The sequence below is a fragment of the Pantherophis guttatus genome, chromosome 2 (assembly GCF_059756535.1).
Source record: "Pantherophis guttatus breed Tessera chromosome 2, ASM5975653v1, whole genome shotgun sequence".
NCBI lineage: Eukaryota > Metazoa > Chordata > Lepidosauria > Squamata > Colubridae > Pantherophis > Pantherophis guttatus.
The window spans coordinates 975,856-994,987 of NC_142064.1; the positions used below are offsets into that span (position 1 = coordinate 975,856).

General features: G+C 52.4%; 1 protein-coding gene and 1 long non-coding RNA gene across 2 annotated transcripts; one reads left to right on the forward strand and one right to left on the reverse strand.

Moving 5' to 3' along the window:
* The first annotated feature begins 2,198 nt into the window (after window positions 1–2,198).
* LOC148115005 (uncharacterized) lies at window positions 2,199–15,691 on the forward strand. The gene is made up of 3 exons (XM_087883740.1): window positions 2,199–2,414; window positions 3,593–3,650; window positions 4,275–15,691. The coding sequence occupies exons 1-3, from the start codon at window positions 2,199–2,201 to the stop codon at window positions 15,689–15,691; spliced, it is 11,691 nt and encodes a 3,896-aa protein (XP_087739866.1).
* A 2,564-nt stretch (window positions 15,692–18,255) lies between these two features.
* LOC148115006 (uncharacterized) lies at window positions 18,256–19,132 on the reverse strand. The gene is made up of 2 exons (XR_015732015.1): window positions 18,867–19,132; window positions 18,256–18,436 (listed from the first exon to the last, which is right to left on the reverse strand). It is a non-coding gene; the product is annotated as an uncharacterized LOC148115006 (long non-coding RNA).

Here is a 19,132-nt window from a genome sequence, read left to right on the forward strand (position 1 = left end):
TTTCTTTTTTGGTGTATTTGAGTCAATCTTTATTCCTGGCCACTCCACGGACAAGTCCCTGCATTTTTCTTGCCAGGATTTTGGAAGTGGTTTATCCTGGTCTCCTCCCCCTCCCCTCCCACCCACCCCCAGTCTGGGAGGACAGACCCAAAATCCAACAGCTGGCTTTGTGCCCAGGGCAGGATTCAAACTCACAGCCTTCTATTTTCTAGCCTGGTGCCTTCATTGCTACACCAACTGCCTCTCAGATCTGCACAATAGGAACTCAGAAAAATGTCCCCACAGGAGACAATAACAAACAACTTCCAGATGGTTGCTCAGAAACATATGTGGAAGTCACCGGGAGTCGCAACTCAGCTTATAGCATTTTAAAACTAACATTACTTAGGAATAACACAATCATTTTAGAATCACCGAGACAAGAAACTGCAGTGCCTGTCAACACTCACAACCAGAATCCAAACCCCCTTTGCTTTCAATGTGGCTCTTCCTCCCTGGGACCCACCTGGCCCCTCCTCTGAAGAAGACAGGTGTGTCCTCAGTCCCTGCCTCCCCCTGGGCAGAGGCTGCCAGTGCAGAAGGGGCGGGGCAGCTGCTGGCAGGGGAAGGCAGCGCTTATCAGATGGCAGGATGAGGGGGCTCTCTGAGCTTGGCTGTTTGCGTGGGGCTTGTGGAGAGGAGGAGGAGAATTATGGGGTCCTTGGTGCTCTCTGAGCTTGGTTGTTTTCTTGCAGATACTTCATGACCCAAACTAGGTAACATCATCAGTGCTAATTGCCTAGTCTGGGTCATGAAACGTCTGCAAGAAAACAGCCAAGCTCAGAGAACACCAAGGGCCCCTCAGGTCAACCCTGAGCTACAATCTACAAATACTCTCCTTTATTTAGATGGGAGAATGCCAGGGCTTAATGTTGCAGGGGTCGGTTTGGCTGCCTTAGCCTCAAAACGGTGCCTGGGGTGGAGGTTCTCCTCTCCCTGCCTTACCTGAAGGAGGAATCTCCAGTCCACCAGAGCCACCTTCGCAGAACATTCTGCTTTCTGGAGACGTTGATCCTCCACTGAAGAAGGACTTTAACCAAAAGCTCCAACGTCTTCCTCTGGGATGATTCGGAAGACTGAATTTGAACACCCCCCCTGCCCCCCAGGTCCTTTCCGACCCAAGGATTCTAAGAAGCCCCTCCTGTGGGGGTCTGTTAATGGTAGGAAGTTGCTTTTCTAAAGTAGGGGATTTTGCCTACTTTGTACATGCGGACCAATGTGGCATTCAGATTCTGGCCAATGTGCTCTTACCTGCTCTAGTCAGTCATTGCTGCTTCCAAGTTTCAGGTGTGACCTGTAGGTGAGTAGAAGACATGTTTGTTCTCCTCATCTCAGTTGGCCTTAAGTGACATAAATCAGGGTGTCCAACTATGGCAACTTTAAGACCTGTGGACTTCATTTCCCAGAATCCCCCAGCCAGCCATGCTGAACCTTCCATACGTCCAGCACAATAGACCTCAAGTCAGGAAATTCCCCCTTACTTTGAGTTTGGATCTCCTTCTGTAAGGCTTTCAGCCTCTAGTTCAGGGGTATCCAACCCTGGCAACTTTAAGAGTAAATGCAGCTTGAGGTGCTGACATGGACTTCATCTCCCAGAATCTGGGAGATGGTTGGGGGATTCTGGGAGATGAAGCCCACAAGTCTTAAAGTTGCCAAGGTTGTACACCCCTGAGCCCTGACTTAATTCTGTGAACCAGGTGTATTTCACCCATCAGCTTTCTTACTATCTTTAGCTAGTTCTCCAACTACAAACTTGCTCTGAAGTTGAGATGAAGGTATGTGTGAGGAAGCCGAGGTGAGACTCACCCAGAAGTTACCCCACACTCTGAGCACTAGTGGGCACCCAGTGCCAGTTTTGGCTCTTCAGGCGATGCCTACTGATTATGGCTGGCTAAGGATTAGTTCTGTCTTCCTTTGCCACACACCTGGAGCCCCTTCTCTCCCCCCAGGGCTGGTGTCCTCCATAAGCCGTGTCTTCTGCTCCAGAGAACCCAGTTGCTTCTAAAGGTTCCTTTGGATTGTTGGTTCTAGAAACAAATGGAAAACAAATCCTTTGTGATGCAGCGTGGAATGCTGTTTGTGGCCAATGCAGGAGGAGAAGCATTGTGGAGAAGGGTGGGCCCCAACGCTCGAAGGATCTTCAGCTCTGCGTTGCAAAGATGGCTCCTCCTCCGCCCAGCTGCGTCCTCCTCCCCTTGGACGGCTGCTTCGCCCTGTGCAGCACCATCACCCTGGCCCTGCTTCTCTTCCTCAGCAAGCGGAGCCCAGGAGGACTCTTGGCCTGGGACAAGGCTCTTCCCCGGGCGTGGAAAAGAATTTTGCCTTTGACCACAGAATTGGAAGCCACCAGGGATCTCCCCTCCTGGAGACGGCCGGTGAGCTCTTTGCCCCCTTTAGGGCTGCCTCCCTGAGCAGGGACTGGGAGGGGGCCTTCCAGCATCGGTCACTCTTATGATGGGCCAGCTGTGTGAAGGAGATGCTGCAGCATGGGCCCTTCCCAGTTGCAAGGAATGGTACCCACCACAGGGGAAAAAGGCTCCGTCAGCTTGTAAGGGTGGTTTGTAGCTAATTTTAGGTACGGAGTCTGCATTTTGCTTGGATTCAGATCAGGGGAATTGGAATTGAGGGCTCAGTAGTTCCTTCCACATGTTACCATTTAACACTGCAGAAAAACAGCTTGCACTTCACAAAGAGAGAGAGAGAAAGAGAGAAAGAGAGAAAGAGAGAAAGAGGGGAGGGGGGAGAGAAACAATAACAGATTTGGAAGGGCCCTTGGAGGTCTTCTAATCCAACCCTCTGCTCAAGCAGGAGACCCCATACCATCTTACATAAATGGTTGTCCAATCTCTTCTTGAAAATCTCCAGTGATGGAGAGCCCACAACTTCTGGAAGGAAGCTGTTCCACTAGTTAATTGTTCTCACTGTTAGGACTTTCTTAATTCCAGGTTGCTTCTCTCCTTCATGAGTTGCTCCTTCTCCTGCCTTCAGGTGCTTTGGAGAATTTCTTTATGGCAGCCCCTCAAATATTGGAAGACTGCCGTCATGTCACCCCAGTCCTTCTTTTTCTTAAACTAGACATATTCAGTTCCTGCAACTGTTCTTCATACCTTTTAGCCCCCTAATTGTTTTTGTTGCTCTTCTCTGCACTCTTTCCATAGTCTCAACATGGAAAGAGTGGAGAGAGAGAGAGAGAGAGAGAGAGAGAGAGACACACACCCTGGTTTGTGTCCTGATTGCCTTTAGTTAGACCACCAGTTTATCCATTTTGTTGTCCAGAATACTTTGACCCTATAAGAAGTCCTGAGTGCAGAAGTCCGTTTTATTCATGGACTCATAGGTGAAATGATCTTGGTTGCCTCCTGTTCCTGGAGAAAATCCATTTTGGGGGTCACCAAAAGTCAACCCCAACTTAGTGGATCATCATCATCACAATCATCATTTCATTGACCGGGATTAAGAAGGTGTTCCACAAAAACCCAGTCAGGGAAAGGAGAACATTCAGGGTCAGCCTCTTCCCATTGAGTAACTGCCTTCTCTCCTCTTTCCCTGGTAGGATCGTGATCTGGAAAGCAGAGCTCCACCCCATGAGGCAGTTCTTGACCAAGGGGAAGGTAAGCCAAGTCAACCCAAGTCAGTGAACCCTAAAGGTGCCAGAATTGCCCTACCTGGCAGGGACATTCCGTTATGGCATTTATATTAGAGACCCACCAGCCCTGCCAGGACTTCAGACATGTCATCTTCTGAAGGGCCTTAGAGCTGATGGAGGCTACCATTCCCTCGGCTGAACTTGCTTCTTGCACCAGGCCTGGAGGTTCTCCAGAAAAGTTCAGATTTTCTTAGCTGAGTGCAGGGTAGAGCCCAGGAGGGGACATTCCTGGAGAAACAGAACAGGGGTGGCATTTACCTAGAAAGAAAACAGCTAAACTCAGAGAGCACCGGGGACCCCAGTCCTTCCTCCTCCTCCTCCTCCACAAATCTCCCTCCCTTCCAGCATCGATGATGTTACCTAGTTTGGGTCATGAAAGGTCTGCAAGGAAACAACCAAGCCCAGAAAGCACCAAGGAGCCCTCAGGTGGCATTTTCTTTGCCTGTAGGCAGAGTTTGTGACACCGCAGCAATGAAGTCCAGCAAGCGGTTGTGGTACAACGTCAGGTGGGAGCTACAATATCTCTTTAGCACTTCTTGTTGACCGAATTCCCTAATGGACCTCTTCATCCTCTTCATTCCTTGGGCAGGTTCCACTGGCTGGGAAGAAGAACCACAGCTTCGCCAGTCACCATGGAAAGAGACTGGTCACTCTGCAACCATCCGCCAACTTCTGTGTGACAATGCCAGCTGTGTCTTATGTGCTCATGCAGCCAGGGAGGCAGAGAAGGTGGTGCATATCCAAAGGCTGAGCCCTGAGAATCTTGTATTACGTAAACCATCACTCCCCACCACCTCTTATGTGGAGCGCTCCAGCCTGCCAGCCATTTCTGGTTTGCACGACAATCCCATCTTCTCCCGGAGCAGGAGTGAACCCCCTGAGGTTGGGCCTCTCAGACACAGCCCAGCAGCATCCCCATTACTCAGGAAGAGGCAACGCCTTCCCAGAGATGGACCCCAGTGGAAGAAACCTCCCCCTCCCCATTTACCACTTACAGGCATCTTACCAAAACATGTCAGACACCTCAGACGTCCCCACCCCCAGATGGCCAGTCAAGGGAAGAATAATTTTCACACCATTGATGAGCAGAAGGATGAGGAAGATGAGTCTAGCAGTTCTTCAAGTGTGTCTGAGCTCCCTCACACCGGCAGGGCAGAATATGGCCACTTTTCTGGTGTCTCCACTGTTTACAGCCAGAAGGACCATAGACTCTGGGGACATCCAAAAACCTTCTATCATCATGAAGATGATGGGTCCTCCAGTGAGAAGGATACCTCTTCTAGCAGCGAAGGAGAAGGCCAGAGGGGCACACATCTCCTTTCTGAAGAGGAACAGGATTTTCTGACCGCCTCTTGGACTTCAGCTGCATCCAGCAGCTCCAGGAAGATGGTGTTTGTGGCTATCGAGCTTCCATTTGTATCTGAAGCTGTTCTAAAGAAATTGGAACAACATTTGGTGGTGAAGAGGACGCAGAACGCAATAGGGCTGCCCGTGATCCTCCTCAGGTCCCTCAAGGCCTTCTTGCCATTTGCTCCAAGTCCCCTTATTCGGTGGCCCCTGAAGAGAGAAGTAGTGGTGGTGACCAGGCCTCAGGTCCTCCCATTTAAGAGTGTGGCCACCAGAAGAAGACTGGAGCAACACGTGAGAAAGAGTGCTCACCTCAAGCATTGGGGGCTTCCAAGGAAGATCCAGGAGGCCCTCAGGCACATGAAGACTGACTTTCACCCCACTGTTCCTGGGGTGGAAGGATCTGGTAGAGAAAAGTCTCCAAGATCAATAAAACGTCCTGATTTAGCCTCCCCAATTAGAGAGACAACCTTGGACTATCTTCTCCATTCCAAACCCAGATTTCGGGTTCACATTGGGAAGAAGTTATTTCAAATTGCCCAGGAGGCCTTTCCTAAACGAGTGGAGGAGTCCCAGAAAATGAGCACCTCAGAGGAGAAGAAAATAGTCCTTCCAAAACTGATCAGATTACACCGGAGGAGCCCCCAGGCACGTGGTGGGCCAAGCCTTGGTCTTCGGAGGAAGGCGGACAGCGTGGAGATGAACATTAAATGCAAGCGCATCCAATTCTTATGGCAGCTCCCTACTTTCTATTCTCAGTCCTGGTCCAAGATGGCTCCTAAGACTTTTAAACTGCCAGTGACTCCACCTCAGCTGTTTCACCCCTCTGAGTTTGGCCACGCAGAGACCCCTTTTCTGCCCAGCTCTCAGCGGCAGCTCCTGGACTCCCATGTGCTCTGGAAGAAGGTCCAGCACCAGTGGGGGCAGCCCAAGCGTGTGCAACAATCCCTCAGGCAGTTCCTCTCAGCCACACTGCCAGCGGCCCCCTTCAGCCCTGCCACTCCAAAGGGTCCCCGAGTGGATGTAAAGGTGGCCCCAAGAAGCACGTTGCCTTTTGTCCTGTTGGAAGCCAACAGGAAGCTGGAGGAGCACATGAAGAGGAAGATCATTGAGAGACAGTGGGGTTTTCCCCAAAGGGTGATGAAGTCTCTCCAGATGTTCATGCCAATGCCACCCAGTGTGGCGAAGATGGCCAGAGAGAGCGAGAAGGAGAAGGTTGCAAAGAGGTCACCTTCTGTGAAGGATTCAGGTCTCCACAAGCTCCCTCAAGCCCTTCAAAAACACATGGCCCAAAAAGCTCTTGAGATACACCTGGGAGGGGCTGTTCCATTATCCACACTGCTTCAGACGGCTGCCCTCCAAGACAGAGAAGACGCCCTTCCCAGAATTATCTCCCCTGGGTCAAGGACTTTGCAGCTGCGACCCAAGGAACTCCCCTTCATGGAGATGATGGCCCTGGAGCGTGTGGAACTTAGCATCAGACACAAAGACTTGGCTCACAAGTGGGGTCTGGTCACTTTGTACCAAAAGTCCCTCTCTCACCTATTCACAGGTGCTGAATCCCAGGTCCCCCCTCCTCCATTATCCAGAAGGGCCCTTGGGTTGGATATCAGCTCATCGGATACAGTCTTCATCACCCGAGGAACCCGGGACGATCTTGAGTGGCATGTGAGAAGGAAGAAGATGCAGCACACATGGGGGCTGGCAAGTCTCGTCAATAAATCCCTGCAGTTATTTTTGCCAGCTGCCCCCCACTGGCACGCTGCAGGGCACACTGAGGTGACCACCCTCCCAGCTGAAATCACTTTCCTCAGGGATGCCCACATCCATGAGCTAGAGAGGAATGTGAGGAAAAGAATTGTGCTGCAGAGATGGCACCTGCCCAAGAGGCTCCGGGAGCCAGTGAAGATGCTTGGCTCAGAGATGGCAGCAATCTCAGGCCCAAATCAAGAGATGAAGAAACCAAGGAGGATGACTGTTTCTTCCCCATGGCAGCCCGAGGTCTTCCACCTGCCGCCACAGGGGAAAGGCTTGAAGGAGATGAAGATCTGTCTGGAGAAGAAGCATATGGAGATATTGCTGGGGGTGATGCCTACTGTGGCCAGATTCTCTTGGCAGCGTGCAGCCTTCACACCAAGGAAGCCTCTGCCCAAGCTGATCCCTCCTGGCTGTAACTTCCTCCAGCCACGTTGCCATTTCCTGCCCTTTGAACGCCCAGAAGACGTGGTCCAGATTGAGCAGACCTTGAAGCACAAATGGTTGATGTTCCTCTGGGGCTTGACCACCCAGTACCTTGAAGCCCTTGGAGGAATGATGCCAAAGCCACCCGGGCAGCCTCTCCAACCCAGACTGGCAGATCGCTTGGTGTTCTCAGAGGTGAAGGTCCTCTTCCTCCAGGAGGATGTCAGAGGAACCTTTGAACGACATGTCCGTAGGAAGTGGCTGCAGCACGAGTGGGGGCTGCCAGACGCGATCCGGAGGTCGCTCAGGGGCTTCATGGAAGGAGCTCCCTCACAACTCTCCCAACAAAGTGTGACTGAAGTGCAGATTCTGTACAAGGACTTGACCTTCCTCCCTCAAGATTCCAGCCGATTCCTGGAGCTCCACATCCATAGAAGGAAGCAGCAGCATCAGTGGGGTTTGCCCAAGAGGGTGCTGGAAGCGATGAAGGGCCTGGGGGCCGAGTCCATCGCTGGTCCTCAGCCCAAGGAAATGCAAGAGGTAGACCAGAGTCAGGTGGGCCTGGGGCCCTCTGAAGCAGTGGCCACTAATGGGGAGGAGGCACCTCATCCCCCATCTCCAGGGGAGGTGTCCCCGCCTAAGACGCTGTTCTTTAGGGGTGAGATGGAGGAAAAGATCCAGGTTCTCTTCCTGAAGAAGTGTGTGGAAGTGCAAACGGGGGTCTTCCCAGGGGTGGCAAGGCAGTCCTGGCAGCGTCTCTCTCCTTTCAGAGCCCCCCTCCCCAAGCCAGCTTCCCCAAGCTCCTGGACCCCACAGCCACGCAGAAAGTTCCTGCCCTTTGTGCACCCTGAAGACACTGGCCGGTTGGAGCTGGCCATTTTGCGCCATCGCTTGACCTCCCTTTGGGGCCTGGGCAGGGTCTACGTGGGAGGCATAGCTGCCCTGCAGCCCAAACTGTCCTCCAGCCACAGAAGATCCAGAGAAGAAGAGCTCTCCGAGGAGCAGGCCCTCTCCCTCCAAGTGGAGGTCCGAGAGACCCTAGAATTGCATGTCAGGAAGAAGAGGCTGGAGCATGGATGGGGCTTCCCCAGACTCATTCAGAAATCCCTGCAAGGCTTCATGGAAAGAGCTCCTGCCCAGCCCAGCCTTCAGAAGATGGACAGCTATGCCAGCGTCCTATGCCAGGTGCCAGCCTTCCTTCCTCCAAGCACCTGTGCCTACCTGGAATCCCACATCCAGAGGAGGTACCTACAGCGACAATGGCATTTGCCAGCAAAAGCTCTGGAGTCCCTTAAGCTTCTCCATCCTCGGCTTGAGTTAAGCCCATCTGACTTGAGGATCAGTGAGGATGGGCATATTTTCCCCTACTGTTGTGGCCAGGGGGAGGTTTCTGAGCACCCCACTCTGGATCTTGGGTATTTCCAACCAGGAGGGGACATGGGAACTGCCGGCTCAGTGGAGGACACCCCACAGCGGGCTGAGATTCTGTCTAAAATAGACTCCAAAGATGTGAATCAACTTCAAATCTACTTGGGTAAGAAGAACATGGAGGTCCAATTGGAAGCGATCCCTAATATTGCCTGGACCCAGAGCTCTTCAAGGCAATGCCTCCCCAAGCAGATCCCTCCTGGCCTTAGAATACGGCAGCCCCGATCCTCCTCCCTGTCCTTCTTCCATGCAGGGGAGATGGAGCGGATCGAAATGGCGGTCCGTTGCAGCCACCTCTTATCCTTGTGGAGCTTGGGAATGCACTACGTGGATGCTCTGAGTGCTTTGCCCTTCACGTCATTCTCCAAGCCTTTCAGACTGAGAAGGACCAGCATTGAATTCTCAGAGGTCCAAACGGAATTCCTCCAGGAGCAGGAAAGGCAAAGTCTAGAAAGTCATGTTGCGAAGAAGAAGATCCACCACGCTTGGGGCTTCCCGGTTCTTGTCCAGAAATCAGTGAACGCCTTCATGCAAGAACTTCCCATGCCACCCACCCCACAAAGGAACCTAATTGATGTCCATGTTATGCACCAGGAACCACCTTTCCTTCCCCAAGTTGTCTCCAGCCGCTTGGAGTTCCATGTTCAGAAGATGAACTTCCAGAGGCAATGGGGACTACCCAGGAGGGCATTAAAATCCCTCTGGATGCTCTGCCCAACAGGTGAGGATGCTGAGGCGGAGAGGCCACCAACATCTCATCTTGATCAAACCTGGAGGAACTTCCCCAGAGATCCTAGCTTGGAGACTGCTTCACTAGGTTGGCCTGGAGGAGCACAGAGCACAGAATGGGACCTCAGGACCAAAAGTGATGTTTTAGGTACTTTGGACCCTCCAAACCTGAGGAGGCTACAGCTTCATCTGGCTAAGAAACATATGGAGAACCAACACGGGGTTCTTCCCACCATTGCCAAAGCCTCCCTTCAACTTGGAGATGTCTATTCAAAGCAGCCCCTTCCTAAGCTGATCCTTTCTGGCCAGGGGCTGCTACAGCCTCGCAACCACTCCCCACTTACTGTGTCTCCAGAAGACAAGGCTCACTTGGAGTGGGTGGTCCAGAGAAACCATTTTGCTTTCTTGTGGGGGATGGGTCTGAGATACAGAGAGGCCCTTGCTGGAATGATGCCCAGTTTAACCTCCCCATTCCCCAGGCACAAGCTGACACAGGCAGATTTCTCAGAGACACAGACGTTCTTCCTCCAGATGGAGGACAGAGAAGTCCTAGAAGATCACATTAAGAAGAAAAGGTTACAGCACATGTGGAGCTGCCCAATTCTTGTCCAAAGGTCCGTGGAGCGCTTCATGTCAAGAGCTCCTTTGTGCCCCAGCACCCATATGTTAGAGACCAACACCCGCATTTTGCTACATGAGGTGCATTTTCTACCCCCCAACACCCAAACCCACTTGGAGCACCACATTCAGAGGCGGAAACTGTTACAGAGGTGGGGGCTGCCAAAAAAGATCCACAAGTCTTTAAAGATCTTCCTCCCAAGAGCCTCGAAGAAGGCTCTGGTTCCCCCCTCAAAGGGACTTTTGGAGGGACCAAAGCATCAGAAGTGGAAGCAGCCACCATCAGAATCGCTTTCAAAGGTGACTCCATCAGTCCCCTCTTCAAGGCCAACCAAGCAGCAGACCTTCCGTTTTCAGGTGGTGGAGATGCTGCACCTACAAGATAAGGAAAAGGAGGTTCTGGAGCATCATATCAAGAAGAAGAGGCTTCAGCACCAGTGGGGGCTGCCTGTTGTCATCCAGAGATCTCTGCAAGCTTTTGCACCCCCTCCCCTTGGACCAGTCCGTCCTCTAAAGAAGGCAGCTCAAGACATGAAAATCCAGGTTCAAAGGCCACTTTTCCTCCCTCTGCACTCCCAGGAGAATTTGGAGGACAGCCTGAAGAGGATGATCACCCATCAGCAGTGGAGACTTCCAAAGAAAGTCCATGACTCTCTACGGGCGTTCTCTTCTGCCACCCCAGTCAGAAGGCCACAGCCCTATCAGAAAAAGGCAGGACCCGATCACATTGCCAAGAAAGACCACCTCAAAAAACACCTCAGGAGAAAGTCAACAGAAATTAGCTTCCAGTCCAGGACAGTCCCTGACATTTTGCTTCCTGAGTCTATTTACAGTGAGAGAGGCCCCATAAGTACCACTCAGCAACCAGGGGCAACTTCAGCCATAAATGGTGAGGGATCTAACCAGAGAATTTCTCAAGCTGAGGCCAAAGACCTTCTTGAATTCCACATCCTACACAAGAAGATTTGTCACGAGTGGGGCTTGCCACGAATTGTGCAGAAATCTCTCTCAGCATTCTGCCCACCTCTTCCTAAGCCACGAGCTGACCAGGGATCAGTTGGGGAGAAGCTGGAGACTGTGAAGGAAGATGGTGCCACCACTGAGGAAAGCACCCTCCAAGAAGATGAATTGAAACACTTGGCAGAAAGCCAACAGGTGACAAAAGAAGAGGTGAGTGAGACTCCCCAAGACTCCAAAAGAGACAACACAGAGGCCACAGAGGTGGAAAAACTGACCCTCAGTGGTGGAATGCCAGAGTCTTCAGAAGAAATCATCTCCACTGGTGGGAAATCCCAGGAGAACAAAGAAGAAAGCCACAGACACTTGCAAGACACAGAAAAAGAAGACAGGTTTACTTCCAAGACTCCACAGCACCCCACAAAGACCAGCCCTGATGTTGAAAGTCCTCAATCCGTAAGGACATCCACTACTAACCCACAGAGTCCACCAGCCTCAGAAGAAGCCAACATCACAAGTGAGAGGCCAGAAGCCATTGAAGAGGAGAGTCTAGAGATATCTAAAGGAACAACTACTCCAAGTAAGAGTCTGCAAGCTGCAGAAGGAGCAAATGTGGCTGAATTGCAGATGGATGATTTGGTGGCTAATGAGACTCCATGGTCTGCAGAGGCGAAAGGCCCATCAGGCCCAGGGAATGAGAGCGTGGCATTTGAGACCCCACAAGCTGCAGAAGAAGGAGGGGCACTGGAGACCACATTGAGAGGAGATGCTGCAGTAGAGAATGGAAGATACTCCCCAGGTACTGGTTCACTACAGATGGAAAAAGAAGGGATCCATGGGGCTGCAGAAGAGGAAGGCACCACTGTCCGTGGTCTGCAGGTTGGACCAGAGGATGTTGCTTCGGACAGCCTTCATGTCACCGAAGACTCCACTGAGGAATTACGCATCAATAGTCCACAGTCAGCTGAAGAAACATCTGTTACCAGCAAAGGTTCCCAAGCTACAGAAGGAGTGGTTGAGCTACAGAGCACAGAAGACATTGTTGAGATGCCACAGGCCACAGGAGAAATGGCCAGAGCCAGCAAACTCCCAGAAGATGAAGAAGATAATGAGAACGTGACATCTCCTAATTCAGAGACCACATGGTGTCCTGGCTCTGAGGTTTCACTGGCTGCAGAAGGAGAGAAAGCCATGGCAGAGAGCACAGCAGGTGGGAAAGCAAAGGATGCTGCAGTCAGAGCAGCTGCTGAAGAGAGTGACTTTCCTGGGGGGAAACCTGGCGAGAAGTCACAATCTATCAAGGATATGAGCCTTGCTGATGGCAGGAGGCCATCAACTGCTGAGAACATCATGGCTGTCAACATGGAGGCAAATGTCCCAGATCAGACCCTTCCAACCATGGAGGGAGGCATGAGTCCAGACATTCCACTGGAGGTGACTCCCTCTGGATCACTAGTTCCAGAAGCTATAGAGGAAGCAAACACACCTGATAAAGCTGCTTGGTTCCAAGATGAAACCAACATAGTGGTTGGAGACTCACAAGCCCCAGTTCCAGACAGAACTCCAAACATGAACATGAAGGGGCAAAATCCACATGCTAGAGAAGAAAAGAGCATCAGTCTTGGGGAAATCTCCAGTGGAAGAAGTCCAGAGGAGGAGAAGGAAACAAGTCCCTCAGGCGAAAATTCAGAGGCTGCATCCAAGGAAGCCATCACTTCAGTTGATCCATCAGGCAAAGAGGGAGGAAATACAGAGAAGGGACCCCTATTAGCAGGAGAGGAGGGGAGACTCTCTGGGCTGCATCCGCATTGGGTCACAGCTGCAGAGAGACCCCCAGTAGAAGGGGAAACGCAAGATGGAAGTGTGAGCTGCCAGGTCACAGGCAGACTGAGCCCCATGGTGGAGAGCCTCCCAGCTGCAGAGAGAAAGAGGATGGGTGGCAACACCCGGGTGCAAGACACAACAAGCCACACAGGAACCCCTTTTGCAGGAGAAGCTCCCGAACAAACCCAAGAGTCCTTCAGGGAATTTCTACCCTGGTCCAGATTTCATAGCTACCATAAATCAACCAGAGTCCATTTTCTTACAGAGGCAGAACCAGATTCTCACTCACGCCCGCAGAAGAGCTCACCAACCTACCGGTCTGAAGTGCGGCTCCAATTGCAGCCTGGAGGAAGAATTGGCTCCTGGCTGTCTACCGGGTATCCCTCTTGTTCCTCTTCTCCAAATGCTCTTCCTGTCTTGGAGGCATCAGAGGGAGGAAGCAGCCAGGAGATGCAACTTGAAGAAGGTAAAGCCAGACTCTCCAGCCCTAAAGGAAGATCTTCATCACGTGATAAACCAGAGCCGACACTTCCACACGTCCTGTTGTCGCAGGGAACCGCAAAGCAGGACTGGCTCACTTTTTCTGAGCCAGAAGATTATGGAAACCCATCACCGCTTCCTCCTCAATCCAGCGATGACAAGTATGATGTCACCTCTAGAGACAGCCAAGCTTCCGACACCTCAGAGTTCATCTCTCGGGAGGGCGATGCAGAATCCATGCCAAGCAGTTCCATTGAGCAGTTGCTCTGGGATAAAGAGAGCTTCTCACAGCAGCTGGAACGCAGCATGGAAGGAATGGTAAGACACAGCGCATCTCCATCAGGAGTGAGACAATCAGGAATGCAGCCGGTGACCTGCTCTCCTTATGAGTGTGGTGCCACAGTTTGTGAAAGAGAGGTAGGTCAGAAGAGGGAGCAGCGAGAGGAAGCTTCCCCCATGGCCAGAGATGCAGGAACCAGGTCCATGGCATCTCCGGAAGACCATGAGACCCAGAAAAAGATCCGCCGTGTGGGAAGCATAGTACAGGGTCATCTCCCAGAGGAGGAGAACCTTCTCAAACCTTCTGAAGTGGCAACCAACCCTCTGCTCAGGTCCCACGTCATCCAGAGAGCCTTGGGTTCCTTCATACTTCCTGCCTGTGTCATCTCCTCATATTCCACCTGTGAGGACGTGGAGGTGGGACTCATCCGGCAAGCAGGCAGAAAGCACCGGGAACAGTTGAGTGGCCAATTAGTTGAGGAAAAGCCAGTTCTTGAGAAAGAGTCCCCACCACAACAAGGACAGGGTGTTGGAAGTGGAAGACCACCGAGGCCTGCAGCTCCATGTACTGAAGAGCCTAAGGATTGGGCTTACAGGGACTTTCGGGAGCCATCTGCACCTCCTCCATCACCTAACCTGAGTACCACCACTCTGGACCAGCAGGACCATGAAGGTTCCCAGGTAACTGGTGAGGCCTCAAGTGAGGGTTCTGAACTCTCAAAGCTATCAAGCAAGAAGTTCTCAGCTGTATATTCTCTGGAAGCAGGTAGTGAATTGCCAGCTCCCCCCTCTGATTGGCTTCGGTCAGAAACAGGAGCAGAGAGCGGGTATGAGGATGGCAGTAGTCTGGTCACGAGAGATGTTCCTCAGACACCACACCAGCAGTCAAGGCAACAAAGTCCAACGTCTTTAGAAGACCAATCCCAGTTCAGCACAGAATGTGAGTGGGACAGAGTAGGGGACTGGGCCACTGAAGACATGAACAGTGAAAGTCTCACCATGGAGGAGAGGTCCTCAGAAAGATCTTCAATGAAGGCTGATGCCAGCTCAAGATCACAGAGTAAAAGCGCTTCACCCAACTCCAGGATGGAGAAGAGCAAAGGCCTCTCTATTATTGGCTCGATTCTGGAGAGGAAGCTCTCCTTGAAAGAGGGGATGGATTTTTGGCTGCACAGCCAGGACTGCTGGTTGACTACCTGGACAGAGGACGGGAGACATGGAGTCCCCAGTGAAGAAGAGGCAGCTGCAGGAAGAGCTGGTTTCTCTGGAGACATTGAGCGTGCTCTAGGAGGAGATGCTGCAGAGGGGTGGAGGGACCCCCATCCTGCACTTCAGAGTAGAGAAGAGACTTCCAGGGTAGGTGGGACTCATGTTCCCCAAAGACAGAAATTTCCAGCTGGACAACCAGGCTTCCACCACAGAGGCGACAATTCCACGGGCTCCTTCTCCACTCATTGTCAAGCGAGTGGGTCCTCCTCAGAGGACTACACCCAGGAAAAGATCCGGGGCCCAGAAGGAGCTTTGGCCTGGGATAGGACTGGGCTCAAGACCTCAACCTTGACATCCGTGGCCAGAAAGAGAAGAATTCCCAAGATCCAAGGCCTGGAAAGAGCAGCTGAGAGGGGGGCTGGCGGCAGGACGTGGGGACCCAGCAGAAGGAAAACGAGGCCTGGCAAGAGGAACTTGGACACCAGTGGCCGTGAGGAGAGCTCCTCCAGCAGCAGAGAAGAGAGGCCCAGCAGTGGCACCTCCGGCAGTGAAGGGCAGCCAGCTGCTCGCACTCAAGGGCCAGCCAAAACAAGAGAGGGGAGACCATGCAGGAGAAGGGAGGAACCCCCTGTGCTTGAGAGGACCGCCCAGCAGCCCCTTCCTCAAGCAGAGCGGGACGACAGGGCTGGGCAGTCCCCCCAAAGCAGGGAGGGCTCCCCAGAAAGGGGCCTTTTAAGACTGAGCCCCCGAGAATGCCAAGCTGCAGGGAGGGAGGGGTCTCTCCCTGAGGGCCCAGCAGGAGGCTGTGGGGTTTCTGAAGCCACAGGCCCCCCAGGCAGGCCAACGTGCCCCCTTCCCCATGGGGAGCAGTTCCGCAACCTGAAAGAAAGGATCCGGTTGAGGCGGAAGGAGCTTTGGAGCTCCCCAGAGAGCCAGGACGACAAGCCAGGATAGCTTTTCTTTGGAGCGGTTGTGGGTGTGTAAATAGTTTGTGTTATTTAAAAAAATATCCATTAAACTTTTTAAATGTGCGCTTCAAAGCCAGGTTGAGATGGCCATGCGTGTTGCATTTTGCCTCTTGGTGGCCTCTCCGGATGTTCAGGGTTTTACCTTGGGGGGGGGGGTTTCTCTTCGCCTCCCCTCCCTTTGCATCTCCCCTCGGCTTCTTTGTCCCTGGAGGCTGCCCCTGATGTTCTCTCAAAGGGAGAAGAAACCTCTTTTCCAGTCACCCCCACTGAGTTTCAAAGCCTCTCCCAATGGCTCCTCGTTCTGTGTGCCTCGGGCACCCCAAATATCTGGGAATCTCCACGCCTTCCTATAGTTCAGCGCCCCCACTTGGGAGTTGCTCCTGAAACAGGGGGCAGCAATAGCTTCACAGTGCTGTACAGCCCTCCCTAAGCAGCTTGCAGAGTCAGCCTGTTGCCCCCAACAATCTGGGTCCTCATTTTATCGATCTCAGAAGGACGGAAGGCTGAGTCAACCTTGAGCCAGTCAGGATCAAACTCCTGGATATGGGAATGGTGAGTTAGCCTACAACACTGCATTCTAACCACTGTGCCCCCAAGAGTCAGAGGAAGGGAAAAGAGAGGAAAGGAAAGAAAAGGAAAGAAGGAAAAGGGAGAGAGGGAGGGAGAAAGGAAGGAAAGAAGGAAAACATTGCAGTAGCACTTAAACTCATATACCTCTTCATAGTGCTTTACATAGTCCTCTCTAAGCAGTTTAGAGTCAGCCTCTTGACCCCAACCATCTGGGTCCTCATTTAATCGATTTCAGAACAGAAGGATAGAAGGCTGAGTCAACCTTGAGCTGGTCAGGATCGAACTGCTGGCAGTGGGCAGAGTTAGCCTGCAATACTACATTCTAACCACTGCACCATCATAACTCGATAACAAAATAACAGAGTTGGAAGGGAATTTCTCCTTAGTTCCAGGTTGCTTCTCTCCTTGATTAGTGACCACCCATTGATCTTGTCCTGCCTTCAGGGGCTTTGGACAATAGGTTGACCCCCTTCTTCTTTGGGGCAGCCCCTCAAATACTGGAAGACTGCTATCATGTCTCCCCAGTCCTTCTTTTCTCTAGACTGGACGTATCCAATTCCTGCAGCCCTTCTTTGTATGTTTTAGCCCCCAGTCCCCAAGGCAATGCTTTGGACCCCCACCTGCCTGCCCCTCCAAGCCCCTTCTCTTGGTTGTGGTGCCCCCTCCCTTCTGGGAAGACCCCCCCTCTTCTGGGGCTGAGATTGGCAAGCTGAGAAACCCCTGCCGTGGAGGATTGGGGGAGCCACAGTGTCATCCTTGGAGGAGGCCCCACAACCGCCTCGGCAGGAAGTTTTTCCAAGAAGGCGAGGGTGGTGTGAAGATCTCTGCAAGCATTTGAGAGGAGGAGGAAGCGTCAGAGGAAATGCTTTCGAGGGGTTTAAAAATAACGATGCCATGTTTACGTTTCTCCTTATGTAAGCCCTGCAGGTGGACGTGATGGAACCTCAGAATTCAAATTTTTGATCTCACAAAGCCCCCCCCTCCCGCCACCCAACTGCAAACCGAATTTTGTGCACAAGGCCACTCCTTGCAGAGGCCGCCACCACCACGGCCGGAGAGAGCCCACCGGCCACGGGAGAAAGTGGCCAAAAAGGGCTCATTGGGCTGGAAGCCACTGAGGAGGCAAAGTTGTCCACTCATTGGCCACAGAAGTGAGGTCCTGGAGTCCCTGGCTTGTAATTTCTAAATTCAGAGCCCAGCATCTAGGGAAGAGCCCACATTTTTAGCTTCACTGGCCATTCTCTCTCTCTCTCTCTTTTTTTACCCCAGCCCCCTCCCTCTCTCCCACCCCCTCTCCTCTCTCTTGCCCCCTCCCCCTCCCCCACCCCCTCTCTCCTTTGTCTCTCTCTCTCTCTGTGTTGGGAAAGAGAGGCTTCGTTTTTAAAGAGACCCAAGTCTTGTCCCAAAGGGGCTTTTTCCAAAAGGCAACTGGACTTCCTTGATTTTTTTTTTTCCTTTGAAAACGTTTCACTTCTCATCCAAGAAGCTTCTTCAGGTTTTTTTCAAAGAAAAAAAAGAAAAAAGAAAGCAAGCCCAGTTGCTCCTTGAAAAAAGCACTTTTGGGAAAGTCCTGATCTGGAGGATCTCCAAAGACATGGGCTCAAGGGGTGAACAAAACCACCTTCCCTTTTTTGCAACTGCCTTGCTTGGGGTGGTCCTGCCCAGGCAGGTGAGGCAGGTGGAGTCCAGGAAGAGGGTCTTGCCTGTGTTGCCCCCAACCCAGAGAAGATCCTGCCCCAGACAAGCCCTTGTGGCCCGGCCTTTTTGGCTTCATTCTGCCCCTTGGCAGAGAGGCTGGCTGGCTGCATTTTGCAGATCTGGGCAGCCTGTGATGGTGTCTCCCGGGTGCATCTGGATCTTGAGGAACGTCCTGATGATCTCTTGAAACCCCTTTTAAGCCTTGTGCCAATGGCTGCTCGGCGGTGAATCTCTGAAAAATGTAAATTCTCCCCAATGGCCCCAGAGAAGATGCCAAGGACGTGCATCTCAATGGATTTATTGGGTTGGGCAGGAGAGGGTCACTGCTCAGCCTTGGGCTCTCTCACAGCCATCTTGGGGGTCCGGGGTGGGTGGGTATGTGGGGGAATGGAGAAGAGGTGGCAAAAGGAACCATGTTTCTCCTTCGGTGGTCACAGGGAGCTTCTGTCCAGAGGGCGGGAAGCTGCAGAGAAGAAAGATCGAGTCAGCCTCCAAGGAAAGAGCCACAGCACCTTACTTGTGGGCTTTAATGAGGACTAGCAACATGCTGGATGCAGACAGTCCTCAACTTTTGACCGGGGCTCTACCTGTACTGCTGACGGCCACTCTATCATCCCACGTGGAAAGTGTAAACCGTGTTAGACTGGCCATTAAAAGAAGAATTAAAAGTGTCTCAACATCCAGAGCAGCGTTTCCCAATCTCGGAAACTTTAAGATGGCTGGACTTCAACTCCCAGAATTCCCCTGCCAGCTTAGCGGGATTCCTGGGAGTTGAAGTCCAGCCATCTTAAAGTTTCCGAGATTGGGAAACGCTGCTCTGGAGCCACAAACGTCACTGTGTGTGTGAGCAGGTGTGTGTGTAAACCCTCGTGGGCCCCACAGGGAGAACTCACAGGCGTTTTCCACTTTGCAAATATTTCTCTGCAGGATCCCTTGGGGGGTCATGCACGTCCGGGCACGGTCTTCCATTGTGTCCTGAAAAACAAAAGAGGGACTGAGCAGGCTGGGGGGGGGGAGTTCCCCCAGCTCGACCCCCACCACCTCTAAGACAGACCCCCAACCCTCCAGGGCTCTGCTTCTGCCCCAAAGGCAGGAGGGAGGGGGCCGAAAGCACGCTATTTCTCAAGGTGGACGAATGGGGGTGGGGGGTGGGGGGGTT